Consider the following 14,900-nt stretch of genomic DNA (forward strand, 5'->3'; position numbering starts at 1 on the left):
TTTTTCTGTGCCTGACAGGAGTAAGCAAGCCCTGGCCAGCACGCAGAGCAGGCTTCCTCTAAGGCCTGAGCTACGAGATCCTACTTCCTAGTGTCAGGGTTGGGTGTGGTGAGTAGGTCCAGTGTCCCTGGGAGGGGCTCCCCTGCCAGACAAAGCAGCATGGCACAGCAAGCACAGATGGAATCTCTACTCAGGCCCCCAGTCTCTTGGTTTCTATCCTGAGATATGGAATTTATTCCTATCTTCTTCTCCCTAGTTCATGACTTGATTCCACACATTTATTTATAAACATTCATGTTCATACAGGTGTAAGCATCAGCCCAAGTACACCCAGAACAAAGGGATTAGAGAGTCATTTGGCGCCTATCAAACTTAATATTCACTTTAAAGGGGTGCTCTCAGATGGAGACTCTTCTAGGGGATGCAAAAACAAGTCCAACTATGTGGGCTACTTGACCAGTGATGACTTAATGCTGGTCAGTGTGGTTCAAGTTCAAGGACATTTAGTCTATTCAATTCAGGCTTCTAACTTGAAGCTCTGGACTACCTGCCCTTACCCCCCAAAGCATTTTAGTTGGAATATATTCCATCCCAGCGGCTTCAATGGCAGCCCAGGTGAGCAGTCATCTTTCAGAGCACAGGCTCAGAGGCTAGGCCAAGTCTCAACCACATCTCTTTCTGCGGGGAAACACCACGGGGTGGGCCAGCCCTCAGCTGAGCTGGAGCCACTGCACTGAGCTGTATGGCAGCAGCTTGCTCTCTGGCTACTACAACATGACACAAACAAATGAGGGCAGGCCTTTCCTCCTCACACCGGGGTTCAGGAGGCCAGCCTTCTGCATAGGAGTCACCTTTCACCCTCTGCAGAGCCGACCCCTGTTCAGGATCTCCGGCTCATGTGTCTGCTCTGTCCCAACTGACTGGTCAGCTGGACTGATGCAGAAGCCATGGCAGTTCAGGGTTGGGTGACATGGCAGGTGCTGTTGATGTTCCCAGGTAACACACATCTCACAAGGGCTGTAGGATAGCCAGGGACTCATCCCAGAGCCTTCAGAGGTGACTAGCTCAGGACAATAGCACGAGGGCAAAGGGAACACACATAGGACCTTCTGTGGAACCATCTACACAAACCCGGGGCCCCAGGAAGACAGAGGTGAAACGGTCCTATTGCCAGGGTGTCCATTCAGTAAGCCCAGGTGGCCCCAGCCAAGTAGCTCCCAGGACCACATGCTGAGAAGCCCTGCCTTCACTCTGGGTCCCGCAAGCCGCCCTGATGTTGGGAAATTCAGCTTAAGTGGAAGGTGGTGATTATTTTGGGAACTGGGGAGGAGGTGTGTTGGAGACCATTTCAAAACCACCCTAAATAGGTGAACACCTTCTCCAGACAACGAGAGGCCAACCCTGTAGTTTCTGGCCTACTGGGAAGATATTTTCTCTCTGATTTCTTTGATCTCAGTAGTAATGCTGACTTCAAAATCTGGACTCATCCCAAAACAACACTGTTTGGGCTAACAAGGCCCACAGGAAATACTTCTGCTTAACACTTCCTGTTTTCAACAGTTCCAGCCCAACCAAACTGGTTTCTACTTGTGCCTAGCATATTTGCTTCCAGGAGGTGGCGAAATTGGTTCTACCAGCTGGTCAGCCCAGTTCTGAGAGGGCGGGAGAGGGGTGTGCTGGGGCCAAGGAGGGAAGCCCAGCACTGTGGAAGTGAGGTCATAAGAGCTGCAGCCCCGGGGACCGTAAGGCAGCAGCACTGGTGGCTCCCACAGGGCCTGCCCCTTCGGCAGGGAGCCCCACGTGAATGCTGAGAAGCCAGGGGCAGAGCCTTATTGGGGGGTTCACATCATATCTCAGCCTCTTAATCTGTGAACACCCTGTCTTCCTGTGGCTTCACTAGCATCTGAAGTGTCAGACACACGGGCAAACACCTCTGTCCACTGTTGTCTAGCATCTACAGCGTGTGTGCTCTGTGGCGGGCGCAAAACCACCTGTCCACTGTGTCAGTTCCTCCAGCCAGGGTCAGGGGCAGTGTCACAGGGGCACAAAGGCTGCTTGAGGTTATACAATCATCAAAAGTGAACCCTGAGTGCTGAATAAAGCAAGTGGCCCATGCTGGGGGCTCAGTCAGCCGCTCACTGGGTCATGAAACTGTCCCAGGTTCTAGGGATCATTGCCTTGCTTCCCAAGCCCCTTCAGCATGTCCCAGTGAGGAGGGACAGCCATTTACCCAGGCAGGCAGCACCATGCTCAGCATGGGGAGCTCGAGACGCTTTCATGCTCAAAATAGGCCTGGTAAACAGGCTTTGATGACTTTCCATAGCCAGGATATGCGCAGGCTGAGACTTCGGAGCACTTTTTCCGGAGTATCACTCATTTCCTTTAAGCAGCACCACCCATGTGGGGCGGGAGGGTATGGGCAGAAAGAGCTGGGCATCTGGGGTGAGCAGGCAGCCAGGGTTGCCCAGGCTGTCCCAGCAGGACCCTTTCCCCTTCTCTAGTCCCAGAACTGCTCCAACTCTCCACCAAGCCTTCCTGTCTAAGATGTGCCGGCAGGTAGTCGGTCACTACTTAGGCAGCATTCTCAGTTGTTCTTTTTGTGGCTTTGTCTGAAGCCATCCCTTCCCTACGCCCCCCCGCCCACCATCAAAAAAAAAAGAAGAAAGAACCTCTCACAGGCCTAGACACCTGCTTTTCCTTCCTGGGTGTGCCAAATGCAAAAAACAGGGCCCACTGAGAGCCCAGAGAAGACAAAATGATTTGGGGATGACTGCCTGGATCATCAGGCTGTCCCTCTGGTTCTCCCGCCAGCCCTGCCAACCAGCAGGTGTGGGCCATGATCACATTTCAGGGAGAAGGTGCGGGAGCCCATCTGATTCAGCCCACCCTCAGAGATCATGTCTATACCCTTTGCGTGGCTTCTGACCCTATCCCCCTCTCCCTGCTGGGAAGTCGTGGCACAAGCCTGGGCCAGGGAAGTCCTACTAATGATCAGACTTGTGGTTTAACAAAGGGAATAACCAGAACCAGCCTGGTATCTCTCCAAGAGACAATATATGCAGCATTCCCAACCCCTGACACCCTTGCAGGAGGCAGCTTATGGGTTCCTTCCCAAACAGAAGGCGAAAAAGCCTTGGTGTTCAGAGTGAGTGGGGTAAGGGGCTGACACGGTCCACAACTGGGGGCAAAAACTTGAACTGGGGTTTTCATGGGTACTAAAAACCACAGTCCCCTCTACCACCTCACTCTCTTCGCCTCACATGGTCTGCCAGGGAAGCGCATGGCAAAGATGGCGCAAGTGCTTGCCCTTCCTAGGCCAGTCATCCACCAGCCATCACCTCCCATGAAGACTGCGGTCCTCTCCAGGCAAACGCCAACAAATCCAACATGCACCTGCCACTGCTCTTCTGAGACCGTGCTTCCTGTCGGTTCCCCAGCTCCCTTCCTGACAGATTGTTTCACTGGATCTGAGTGCTGTGAAGCCCATTTGACAGCAGAAGGCAGCTTTTGCACAGGCATTGCTGCCCTCAGAGGAGACCCGTGCTGGTTCACGGGTTTGGGGGCTCCCCCTGGAAGAAGACAGTCTGGTGGGGTTCCCACTGAGGTTCCCGTAAGAGCGTGCTCTAGGCCATGAGTGACACAGGGCTATTGTTTCGCTGGGCTTCCTGAGATATGGATCTTGCTGGGCCGCCCAGCCCTGCAGCCTGCCTTTCTCAGTGCTGAGGCTTCCTCTCCAACATTCCCACACAGAACAGCCCACTGTGAGAATCAAAGGAAAGCATGTTACTAAGTAAAGCAGCAGTGCAGCCCAGGCAAAACCTGGCACTGCTCGGCCTTTTGAACTCTGAGCTAGGCGCACAGCTATTTCCGAGCATGGAACCGACTGACGTGGGTGCTCACCTTGGCGGCAGAGGCTCATCTCACGCACCTAGACCTGCCTGCAACTGGGAAAAGCCGAGGGCCACTGCATTGGGACAGGAGTGGCTGAGAGACAGGTGCGAGGACAAAGGGGGACCTCTGAGTTTCCAGTGATGTCGGCATTTTTCCAGCCATCAGCATGCCTATTGGTATCATGTTTGTTCTAAGCTCGTCCTGACTGAGAGCCAGGTGGATGGTGAGAGGTGCAGGCTCTTCCTCCTCCAGGTCATCTCAGCCTTCACTTGGCCCTGCAGGGCAAGCACGCACTGTCCCCTACGAGTAGATGAGGTTTTTACGAGACTGCAGAGAAAGAAGGCAGCCAAACCTGGACCTCAAGGCAGTTCTATCTGCCCATAATCCCATCTACCTTCTCATTAGGCTACATGCCTTGGAAAAACAAACTATGTGTATTGCTAAAATGATGTTGTCATTTTTAAAAGGAGTCTGAGTAACCATGTCAACAACCAGCCTGAAGAAACGTGGCAAGAGCCTGAAGGTAAGCGAATAGGAGGCACAAGCAGCAAGCCCTGGCCCCACTTCACCATGCTCAGTTCTTGAGACCCTGTCTTTCGGACATCAGGACCAGCAGGCCCAAAGTAGAAACTTTCTATTCTTTTCCATCACTCCTTTCCTGGGAAAGAAGCCCAGAGCTGCCATGCCGAGGGCTCTGGTTAGGCAGGGGCAAAGTGCAGACAGATGTCAGGCAGTCTGAGTCCATAACTCGGAGGAGCTCCTGAGCTGCGAGAGCTAGGACAGCCCTTCCTGATCTCCACAGGTGTCTCCAGCACACAGGGCTCCACTACCAGCACACAGACAGACATGCCTGATGGGTCAACCACCAGCTCTCTCCCCCAAGCCAACCTCTGGACTATGGAAAAGGAAGACCGGGCTGGGGTGTGGCCAAGCATGTCCCAGGCAGCCTGCAGCCACAGGAAGCACAAAAGCAGGTCTCAGAGTCTGAACATCTCCTCCCCACCCTGCTGCTCAAGGCCAGCCTGCCGAGTGGCCTCCAGCTGATGTTGCTGCCCCAGCCTTCTCTTTCATGGCAAGCCTCAGGCTTCATCAACATTCTATTCTGGCCAGGTCTACAGAAGGCACCCGCTGTCCTCTGTGTGTCTTTTTTATGGACTTGGCTGCCAGGGGCAGATTGACCACGTGCTTGGTGTATGACTCTGAGCCCTCTTAGCTTCTCTGGGAAATGAGAATGAACACCTAATGGGTCTAAATGCAGTTAGAAAGGCATGCCAGGATCAACAGATTGTGTCTCTAAGGGGTTTCTGTTGGCTAAGGGATGGGAGAGCTGGTTATAAGTCCCAAGGAATTCACGTCCAAGAGCAGGCTTTCAGGTACCATCCGAAGGAAGCAGAAACTAGACTCTGGGTGTGGAAAAGGGGTGTCGACCTGGTCAGTCAAGACTCCACTGCCTACTATGTATAAAGATCGTCCCAAGGCCTGACATGATGGCCTAGTGTCTAAATCCTTGCCTTGCACATGCTGGGATCCCATATAAGCACCAGTTCGTGTCCCAGATGCTCTACTTCCCAGCCAGCTTCCTACTTGTGACCTGGGAATACAGTAGGGGGTTGCCCAAAGCCTTGGAACCCTGCACCCACATAGGAGACCTGGAAGAACCTTCTGGCTCCTGGCTTGGGATTGGCTCAGCTCTGGCCATTGCAACCACTTGGAGATTGAACCAGCAGATGGAAGGTCTTTCTGTCTCTCCTTTTCTCTGTATATCTGCCATTCCAATAAAATAAATAAATTTTTAAAAATATGATCCCACCTCTCAAACACAGTAATGGTAGATGAATCCCTTTGAAAGAAAGTTCTCTAACTTCTTTGGCCCTTCTTAGATGGAGCAACCCCAGCTTGGCCAGGGTGTCAGCCACTGCTGCCTCTTTCCAGAGCACTTGTGACCCCTGCTCTGCCCACTGGAAAGCATTCACAGGGTGTCTGCTGTCCTGAGATGCTGTGCACAGAGTCTCCATGGGTTTGCAGCACAGCTTGCCCTGCAGCCCTGGGATCCATGGAGCTGTGGCCTGCTTGGTTCCTCCCATATCCTTCCTGTGCTGTGGGGCCTAGAATAGCACATGCCGATTCGGAGTCCCCTTGCTTGGGGCCTCTGTCCCAGAATAGTCACTGCAGGAAAGGATGGCTGAATGGGCCCTTCTGCAAGTATCTCGCTCAATGAAAGTGGCCTGCGGCAGACCCTCTGCTCCCGGACTTGCCTCCAGCATGCCCATTCCCTCACATGCCACCCATCTGGGTTGGGGCTGGGCACCTTAGTCCTAATAGAACTGAGACAACTCAATGAGCTGGTCCCTGGGAAATTTTTCAGGCCACCTCTTTCAGGTCAGGCCTAACAGGAAATGGCATGGTAAAGGATGTTAACTGTTAGGAAAAGTCAGTGCTTGGTGAGCCCACATGCTGTAGACATTGGGGAGGCTGAGAACTCATCAGTTTTCTGCAACAGGTGATGTTTTACATGATCACCTGCCAAGGACTCTCCTCACAGCATAATGAAGGCAGCACGGATGCATCCTGGCCCGATCACACACTCACCCTGGGCAGTCTCATCAACACCATGGCACAGCTAAAGAGAACCAACGCTCAGAGACCTGGTGGCCTAGCCAGCTGGTAAAGCATAAAGACCAGTGAGTGCCTTTCTCTGCCATACTTGACAAGCAGTTGGAAGTCAAGACTAACACATTTCCCACAAGTCAACCTGCTTTGTCTAGAGGTCTTCTAATGGGGGTGGGCAATGAAACTGGGAAACCAGCCAAAGTCATCCTTGCTTGTTCTCCAAGACCTTTCTACCCTCCTCAGCATCCAGGTGCCCATGCACTTGCCTGGTCCTGTCCTTGCCCTCATTCTGCAGCTTTGTTGGCTGCAGAGGTCATCACAGGATGGAATATGTTGGACAAGCAGGGAGGGAGCACTAATGCTATTTGTACAGGTGCAGGCTTTGGAAGTGGGTTTCATGGCTGGAAGACCTCCATCTCTGGCACAACAGGGGCTTCCCTGTGTGTCAGAAAAACCAAGGAGGCCTCACCTGCCAGCCTCACCTGAGCTGAGTAGCTTGTGTGTCCGCAGGAAGCTGATGGCCAGTCGCATGATGGATGCCTTGTCCAGGTGGGAGCTGACACTGTGGGGCAGGGGCAGCTCATGGGCCAGCTCGTAGAACACTTCTGTCTCCTTGCTTCGCCGGCACCTTGCTGCATCGCGAGACTTCTCCTTCCTCCTCTCCGAGCTACTCCTAAGGTGAGAGAGAGGAGGTTAGTCCCTGAAAGGCCACTGCTATCTTACTGGTCCCCTTCCGCGGCCCCATTCAAGCATCTCTAGGCCCACAGTGCAGCCAGAGCCTCCCCTGGGATTGCTCTGAATTTCCCTAAGTCGTCGGAACTCCATACAACCTGCTAGCCACCATCAGTGTACAGTGTCTTTGCAACTGCCCACCTCCTCTCCTGCTCCCACAGGCTCCAGTGTGGAGCTTCAGGTGAATGACAGTCCAGCAAAAGACCTGCTGATTAGGTTAACGGACCAGGACAACTGTGGACAGGGTGAGTATCCGAGGATGGGCACCTGCATTCTGTTGCATGGTGCTCTTTCTGGGGAAGACTCACTCAGAAGAGATCAAGCCCAGTCCATTTATTCCAGAGAGGATTTCCACAGGGAACATGGAAAATGCTGCTGGCACCCAAGTATAGACACACCCACCAGCCTGGAGTCCCATGGCACACGCCGTCCTGGGTGAACAGGGGCAAGCCCAGACACACTTTCCCCCCAAACCCTTTGAGACCAGGGTTGCCACCCTCTCATGCCCATCTTCCTCAGTGGCATGGCACAGAACATACCCCACACCTACCTCCCTCAAGAAGGTCTACAGAACTGCTGTGTTTTTTTTTTTTTATGAATCCACGCCACGTCCTAACATGGGCGAGTTTAAAAGCCACAGAAATGGGTTGAAATTTTGACTTCTGCCCTTGCCAGCTCTATGAACCTCAATCACAGACTGTTGACCCACCAACTCCTCATCTGCAAAATGCTAATTGCAGCATGTACTCCACAGTGAGCATAAGGACTATGTGTCAGCTCTAACAGGACAGCTTCAGCACTGGCCTGTGCCACCTGCTGGAGGTTGCTGCCAGATCCCAGTCACAAGATATCTGTCCCTGCAAAGAGTTACAGAACAGTCCTGGATCATCCCTTTCTCAGGAATATGAATTTCACACACTAGCGTATAACACAGCAAAAGAGCTGTAAATACAAGTAAATATCCATTGCTGTTGCTACCACCACCCCCCTGCCTGCATGCACACGTAGAGTGTCCTGGCATCTCTTGTGCTATTTCATGCAGCCCCACACTAGCCTCTCCCAACGGAAGCAGGCAGTGTTATTGTCCCGACAGTCCAGCCGAGCAAAGGGACCCCCAGAGCCTCTAGCAGAGAAGTAGGGATTCTGGGCTTTGCATGGGGCGGGGGTTCCAGAGCCCATGTGTGCCTCCTTAAATGTTGTTCCTCTCTTAAAAACCAGTGTGAGGGCCTAGTATGGTAGCCTAGTGGCTAAAGTCCTTGCCTTGCATGTGCCGGGATCCCAAATGGGCACCAGTTCATGTTCTGGCTGCCTGCTTCCCACCCAGCTCCCTGCTTGTGGTCTGGGAAAACACTAGAGGGTGACCCAAGGCTTCAGGACTCTGCACCTTCGTGGGAGACCTGGGAGAAGCTCCTGGCTCCTGGCTTCAGATCAGCTCAGCACTGCTCATTGCAGCCACTTGGGGAGTGAATCAGCTCACAGAAGATTTTCCTCTCTCTCATCCTCTCTGTACATCTGACTTTCCAATAAAAATAAATAAATCTTTAAAAAAAAAATTTAAAAACCAGTGTGAGCCCTGGCAGGAAGGTGAGGTGAGGTGAGTTTTTAATTCCCCTGTGCTTGTCTTTATCATCTGATGTACCCACAAATAACCCCCGTTGGGTATGCCATCAAGCAACAGGTGTATGATTCTGCTATTCTACAGAAAGGCACCATGGAACTCCTGGTACTCCCAGGGCCGGAGTCCCACCAGCTCCCTTCAGCTCCTTTGCACTGTCCTGCCTTCCAAGACTGCCACAGCCAGGGCCCACTTCTGCCTTTTGTTTATTGGGCAGCCTGCTGTCTGCACAGAAAGTCCATGTTCTGGGATCCCCAGCAAAACACCTGTTGCATCCCTTAAGGGTTGAAGCAGAAGCACTGTTTGCGCTCTACAAAAACAGGAGGGGGCAGCTGCCTGCCTGGGCGGATCAAGTGTGCATACCCGAATAGCAGCAGGGCTATTCTGTGGCTAATGAGAGCCCTCAGTGAGATCAGGAAATAACGGAGGTCATTTTCCTCATCCTGACTCCCTTTTCTGTTCCTGGAATCCCTGCTTCCTTCTCACCCTGCCTTCCAGCTTTCATCTTGTGCAGCCTCATCCTCCCTAGCCCTTCCCTCGGAGAGTGTGTGCTTTTTAGGTAAATCTTCAGTGGAAGCTTCTCTATTAGTTCCTTCTGTCTGCATTAATCCTGACGTCTCTGAGGGAGGCAGTGGTAGGTGTGTAGGCTCCTCAGTGGGGGAAGTGGGCAGGGCACACATTTAGGATAACAGAAATTGATTTCAAAAGCTGCTGGATTCCATTCTCTAGTACCACCCTTGGATGGCCTCACGAACACATCAACACACCAGTGGTCCTCAGGGGCAACTACAGAAGCCATGCTGGGGGCGTCTCACCCATGCTGTGGCTGTAATGGCAACATCTGCCTGCACAAAGCTTTCCTTTGTTACAGCCTACCCCTAGGGTAGAAGGGCCAATGAGGCAAAGAGGAAGAGCCAGGGAGCAGAAAGGCCATCTGGAGGCAGGTGTCTGGTCACGACACTTAAGACTGAAGGGCTGCTGTGTTCCTTCAATTGTGTGCCTGCCTTGTGTCTTAAATGTATCATGTCATCACAAGCATATCCACAATGCAACACAGCAGGTGTTGCTTGCATGATTTACACAAGTGGAGACTGAGGCTCAGCCATAGAATGACATGTGCCCAAAGGCACAAAGCCAGGGTCCACACAATCACATCCACCCTTGTCGGGCTTGATGATCAAGGAACAGCAGACATGTTGAAGTCTTAAGATACAGGGGTGCTCCCCATTTAATCTGTTCTGACAACCACATGAGGTGCGAAAAACAGGCTTTGGCATTTTCTACATTTCATGGTTTGGGAAGCTGAAAGCCAATCACATTAAGGGACTTGCCTTGGACAATCCAGCTAACTAGGAACAAAGCTGAGGCTAGAACTTCCTTCTTCCTAAGCCAACATTCTTTTCCTGATTTGCAGGATTGGAATTTTTGCAAACAGTAAAGAAACAGCAACATCTTAACAATTAGAAAAAAAAAAGTAAGACTGGGGGGAGGGTTCTTGGGAAGACTGAGTTTAAAAGTTGGGAGCTCCATTATAGCTACCTTGTTTTTGATAGTTGCACCCTGCGACTAACATGAATTAATTATATTATCTAGCTAACCTTGACACAGCCCAGAGGTATGTCTGATGTCAACTCTGGAAAGAACAGGCAACAATCTGCAACACTGCCATCACCTAGTTAGCAACATTGGAGAGCAAGAATCATTAACACCAAGTGGGAAAGCAGGGTCACCATCACGCCCAAACCCCTCAGATGGGTATGCACGCTTGCTCCCTATGAAAGTAATCATAGCCAGCCCAGGCAGGGAGAAGTGGTAGTGTTTTAATTATTAGACACAGGCACATCTCACTGTTTCCAGCCAAGCAAATTTATTCTGCAGGTATTGAAAGTCACTGCCTCACTCGTGAAAACAGGAGAGATCTTATGATCAAAGCAGATGAAAGCAAAGGCTGGAAGCACCAGAAATCTCTCCAGCAAAGCAAGCTTCTCAACAGTCGCACTCGTGGACGTTTTTCTGGTTCTTCAGGGCTCTGGTCACACTGAGATGTGGCCTTGAAGAGCAGTTTCCCCATCACCACAGAACTTCAACCAGGGATAGGCATGTGCATCAGGCAGGCAGTCATGGCTCAGTCTTCCAGCTCAACCTGCTTCATTTCTTAAAACACTTGCTCTTTGCTTTCTCTCCTCAGACGGGTCCTTGAATTAGCTACGATAGATCAATTTTGCTAATGACAATTCTAAAATGTACATGATAGTAGAATCCTTTGCTTTATCCTCATTTTTCAAAATTATGGTTTTCTATTGTTATCTACGCACTTCCCCTGTCTTTGATGGTGGCCCTGGGGTTCCCACCAGGAGTCCTGACCACATAGGTCACACAGAGTAGGCAGCATAAGGGTGGACCTAGTCCAGATGTGTGCACTGAGCTGAGTTCACTGAGGAGAATGAGCAGGGGCTCACTGCTTGTTCTCTGTGAGTACACAGTCTAGGCAGGGAGCCAATTATGTGAAATGGCTCCACTTACCACAGCAGCCAGTTCAGGCAACACACACTATAAGTGGTTAGGACATATACATGATGACACCTTGTTGGTGTCATCAACAAGGCTAAGGCAGACCATTCAGAAGGCTGGAGAATGGGACCCAAGGGATGAATAACAATGCCCTTGTATGGATTAGGGGTTCAGAAAGCTCTTTTTAGGAACACAGGTTCTTACTTGACTCTCACAATAACCCTGGGCAATCAGAGAACTCTTTAATACTCATTCCACAGGTGAAGAGATAAAGATTTGGAGAGAACATATAATTTTCCATAGATATTTGTCTCCAACCTAGGGCCAAGAACAAATTGTTTTCCACTAGCAGCAAGAGCTACTGCTTGTTGTACAACTCTCACATACCCAGGCCATGTTAGATACCTTCCCATGAAATGGTTGTATATGCATAGTATAAGGTGGGTTGATTTGAATATGATGCAGAGAAAAAGACTCTGCATTTCTGTGTATTTGGCAGGGTAAGGGAAGGCCCTGTCACCTTCAGAAATGACCTGGAACCTTAGGATTAGCATTAAGAACCAACACTGAAGATCACATGCAACATGAGGGGTAAGAGGAGGATCCCCTGACACTGACATTCACAGGTGCACCTCTGGCAAGGCAAGACTGCTTATGATGAGTGTGGTCAGATGCCATGGAGCACTCTACACATAACAGGTCCTGCCCTGCACAGTATCTATCACACTGCAGGTGCAAAACAAGCCGTTTCTGGCATATGTGACAATTTTAAAAGGTGCTTTATTTATTTATTCACTTGAAAGGCAGAATTAGAAATCTTTCACCTGATGGTTTACTCCATAAATGGTTACAATAGTCAGAGCTGGGCCAGTTGGAAGTCAAAAGGCAAGAACTTCTTCTAGTTATCCTATGAGGGTGCAGGGCCCCAAGGACTTGGGTCATGCTCTGCTGTATTCCCAGGTGCAGGAGCAGGGAGCTTGATTGGGAGTATAGCAGCTGAGAGTCAAACTGGCACCTATATGTGATGTGGGTCCATGGGCAGAGGCTTACTCTGTGATGCCATGGTACTACCACCTACCTTCTTTTCTTTCTTACATTTTCACATGCACAAATTTACACTTACTTATAAGTTGGAAACCTACATTCTGAAACACCTGGGGTCCCAAGTAAATGAAGCAGCCACGTTCAAATTAGGCAGCCAGTTCAAAGACAAAACAAAACTATCCATCTAGAATGTCAGCAGACACCAAGGTAATTCAGAAAATTCATGGAAAAGCAGGCATTCAGCCTGGTCACGTTAAAATGTCCATGTCCTACACCAAAGTGTCTGGGTTTTGTGTCTGATGGTCAGCTCTGGCTCCTGAATTCAGCTTCCTGCTGGGAGGGCAGCAAGGTTGGCACAAGTAGATGGGTTCCTGCCATCCACATGGGAGACCAGGTAGACAGCCTGGAGGCCACCTTCAGCCCTGGCCATTACAGATATTTGGGGAATAAACCAGGGAGGGGAGAACTTTCACTTTCTCTCTCTCTCTCCGCTTCTCAAAAACAAAGTTAAAGAAGTTCAGGGTGGGTGCGGGGGAGAGTAGCATTAGTTTTATAACTGGACCTATAAACTACTTGAAACCTGTTATCTTTCTATTATTAAAAAATTCAAAAATTTTAAACTTTATGGAAAAATGGAAGTTAATTTTAGTGTGAACATTTGAAATTCATGCATAGGTTCTCTTATAATGTACATTTTCCAGGAACATTTCCTTCAGACATGCTACAACTCCATCAGGAAAAATCTTTCTGTGCAAAGTCTCATTATCTTACAAACTTCTTGTTTGGAGTTATTTACTTCCAGGGCAGCCTGGGGATCCTGATGCATGTTGTCGACGTCACAGAAGATCTGCACTTGGTCGAGGTGATCTTGGTGTCTGACCTCCAGGTGAACAGTCGCTGTATTAGGGCCCAAGAAACCAGCAGCAGGACCAGGGAGGAATGGCTGCTTCATGAATTCTAAGCTCTTGTCCTTTAGGGTAGTTAAGAATCATGGGTCCGTTGCGTTGCAGAGTTCAATTTCAGCAGATCAGGGAGACACAGCACTAAAGCTATTGAGCCAGGTTTTGGAGATGCAAATACTTGTGCATATTCCTTATCAATGGTGTCAGAGGAAGAGGAAGTTGACATTTATTGAGCAGTGGGGTCAGCTAGGCACGTTTCATAAACAATCACTGGACCCTTATGTAAACTGGGCAGTGTTCTCGGTTTCGTTTTTTGCAGAGCTCAGGTTCACAACTTAAGCCTGCACCCCACTCCCCTGGTGGGTTCATGAACACACAGGTGGCTGAGCCTGCAATCACAAGTCATGAGTTAGTTGTGGCTGTACTCTGTCAAGGTGGCTACTGCTCTTTGTATTTGGGGAGGTCTTTTTAAGAAGTGCTGTAAGATCCACACAAGAAAATCAGCTGTAACACTTTCTAGTGCACACTGCATGTGAAACCCTGAACAATATGCTCCAGCTTACCCACCCCTTTAGTCACCAGACTTGGCTACAGATGGGTGGTGATTGTTCGAAAGAATAAAATGTGCTCTTGGGTGATAAGGCCTTTTGCCACAATGGAAGATATTCTAAAGAATGGTTTTTGGCTCTCAGGACAACCCACAGGATGGCAAAAATGATTTAGATGAAGAAGGTGTTCCAAGGGCCAGTGTCCTGGAAGCACCCTGATGATGGTCCAAAGGCAGTGATTAGCAGGGGGTTCTATGATAGGCGAGGGAAGGGAACTGACCTTAGCAGTCAACAAAGCAGACATGACAAGATCAACTTCAGGAGGGAGTAGGCACCACAGACAGAGCTTGGAGAGGGAAAACAAGCATCAGTGTGTTCATGGTCTGTGTGCTTGTGCAGCTGGGAGCTACAGGCTGATTTGTCCAAGTCTTAAAGGAGGGGACAAAAAAGAGGCAAGACAGTTGAGGGCTGGAATGTCTCAAACAGGAGCAGATGTTTTCACTCCTTCCCTGGAGGAGCACTCCTGGAAAGCGTCTCAAACTCCCAACCCCCATGCCCTGCCCTCCTGTGTTGGGCCCCCAGCTTTCTGAACCACACAGAGGGTCTGGACTGCATTCAGAGATGACAGTAATGTCAGGTGCCCACCCAGCGGTGGCCCTCTAATGGTCAATTCTGCTTGGGGCACACTGGAGATGCTTATCTGCAGCCTTCTCTGCTCCAGGCAGCCGGAGAGGAGATGGCAGAAGATTCAATTATCACACAGCCCATCTGGGGCTCCAGATAGCCCAGCTCCTTTTGTAATTTGAGGACAAGTGGAGTTCCTAGCCTGCTGTGAAAAGCTGTGCGTGTGAAGAAGTAGTTGTGACCAACTGTCCCCGTGTCTAGCTGCATGAGCACAGATCTCAGCAGGTGCTCTGTTCTTGCTGCTTGTGTCTTCCTCACCAAAAATTCCTAGGTTAAAATCTTCCGCGCCAGCGAGATGGCAATTGAAGGTGGAACTTTCTAAACGTGATTAGGTCATGAGGGAGGAACTATCTCGAAGATTCT

The 14,900-nt window shown here is 50.3% G+C and overlaps 1 protein-coding gene across 1 annotated transcript in view; it reads right to left on the minus strand.

Annotated features, from left to right (window-relative positions):
* EPAS1 (endothelial PAS domain protein 1) overlaps positions 1 to 14,900 on the minus strand; it is a 78,604-nt gene that overhangs the window by 29,938 nt on the left and 33,766 nt on the right. The window contains exon 2 of the mRNA XM_058667990.1: positions 6,984 to 7,174. Coding sequence (XP_058523973.1) covers positions 6,984 to 7,174 — 191 coding nt within the window. The remainder of the gene's footprint in view (positions 1 to 6,983; positions 7,175 to 14,900) is intronic.

This window comes from Ochotona princeps, chromosome 8 (assembly GCF_030435755.1).
Source record: "Ochotona princeps isolate mOchPri1 chromosome 8, mOchPri1.hap1, whole genome shotgun sequence".
NCBI classification, from domain to species: domain Eukaryota; kingdom Metazoa; phylum Chordata; class Mammalia; order Lagomorpha; family Ochotonidae; genus Ochotona; species Ochotona princeps.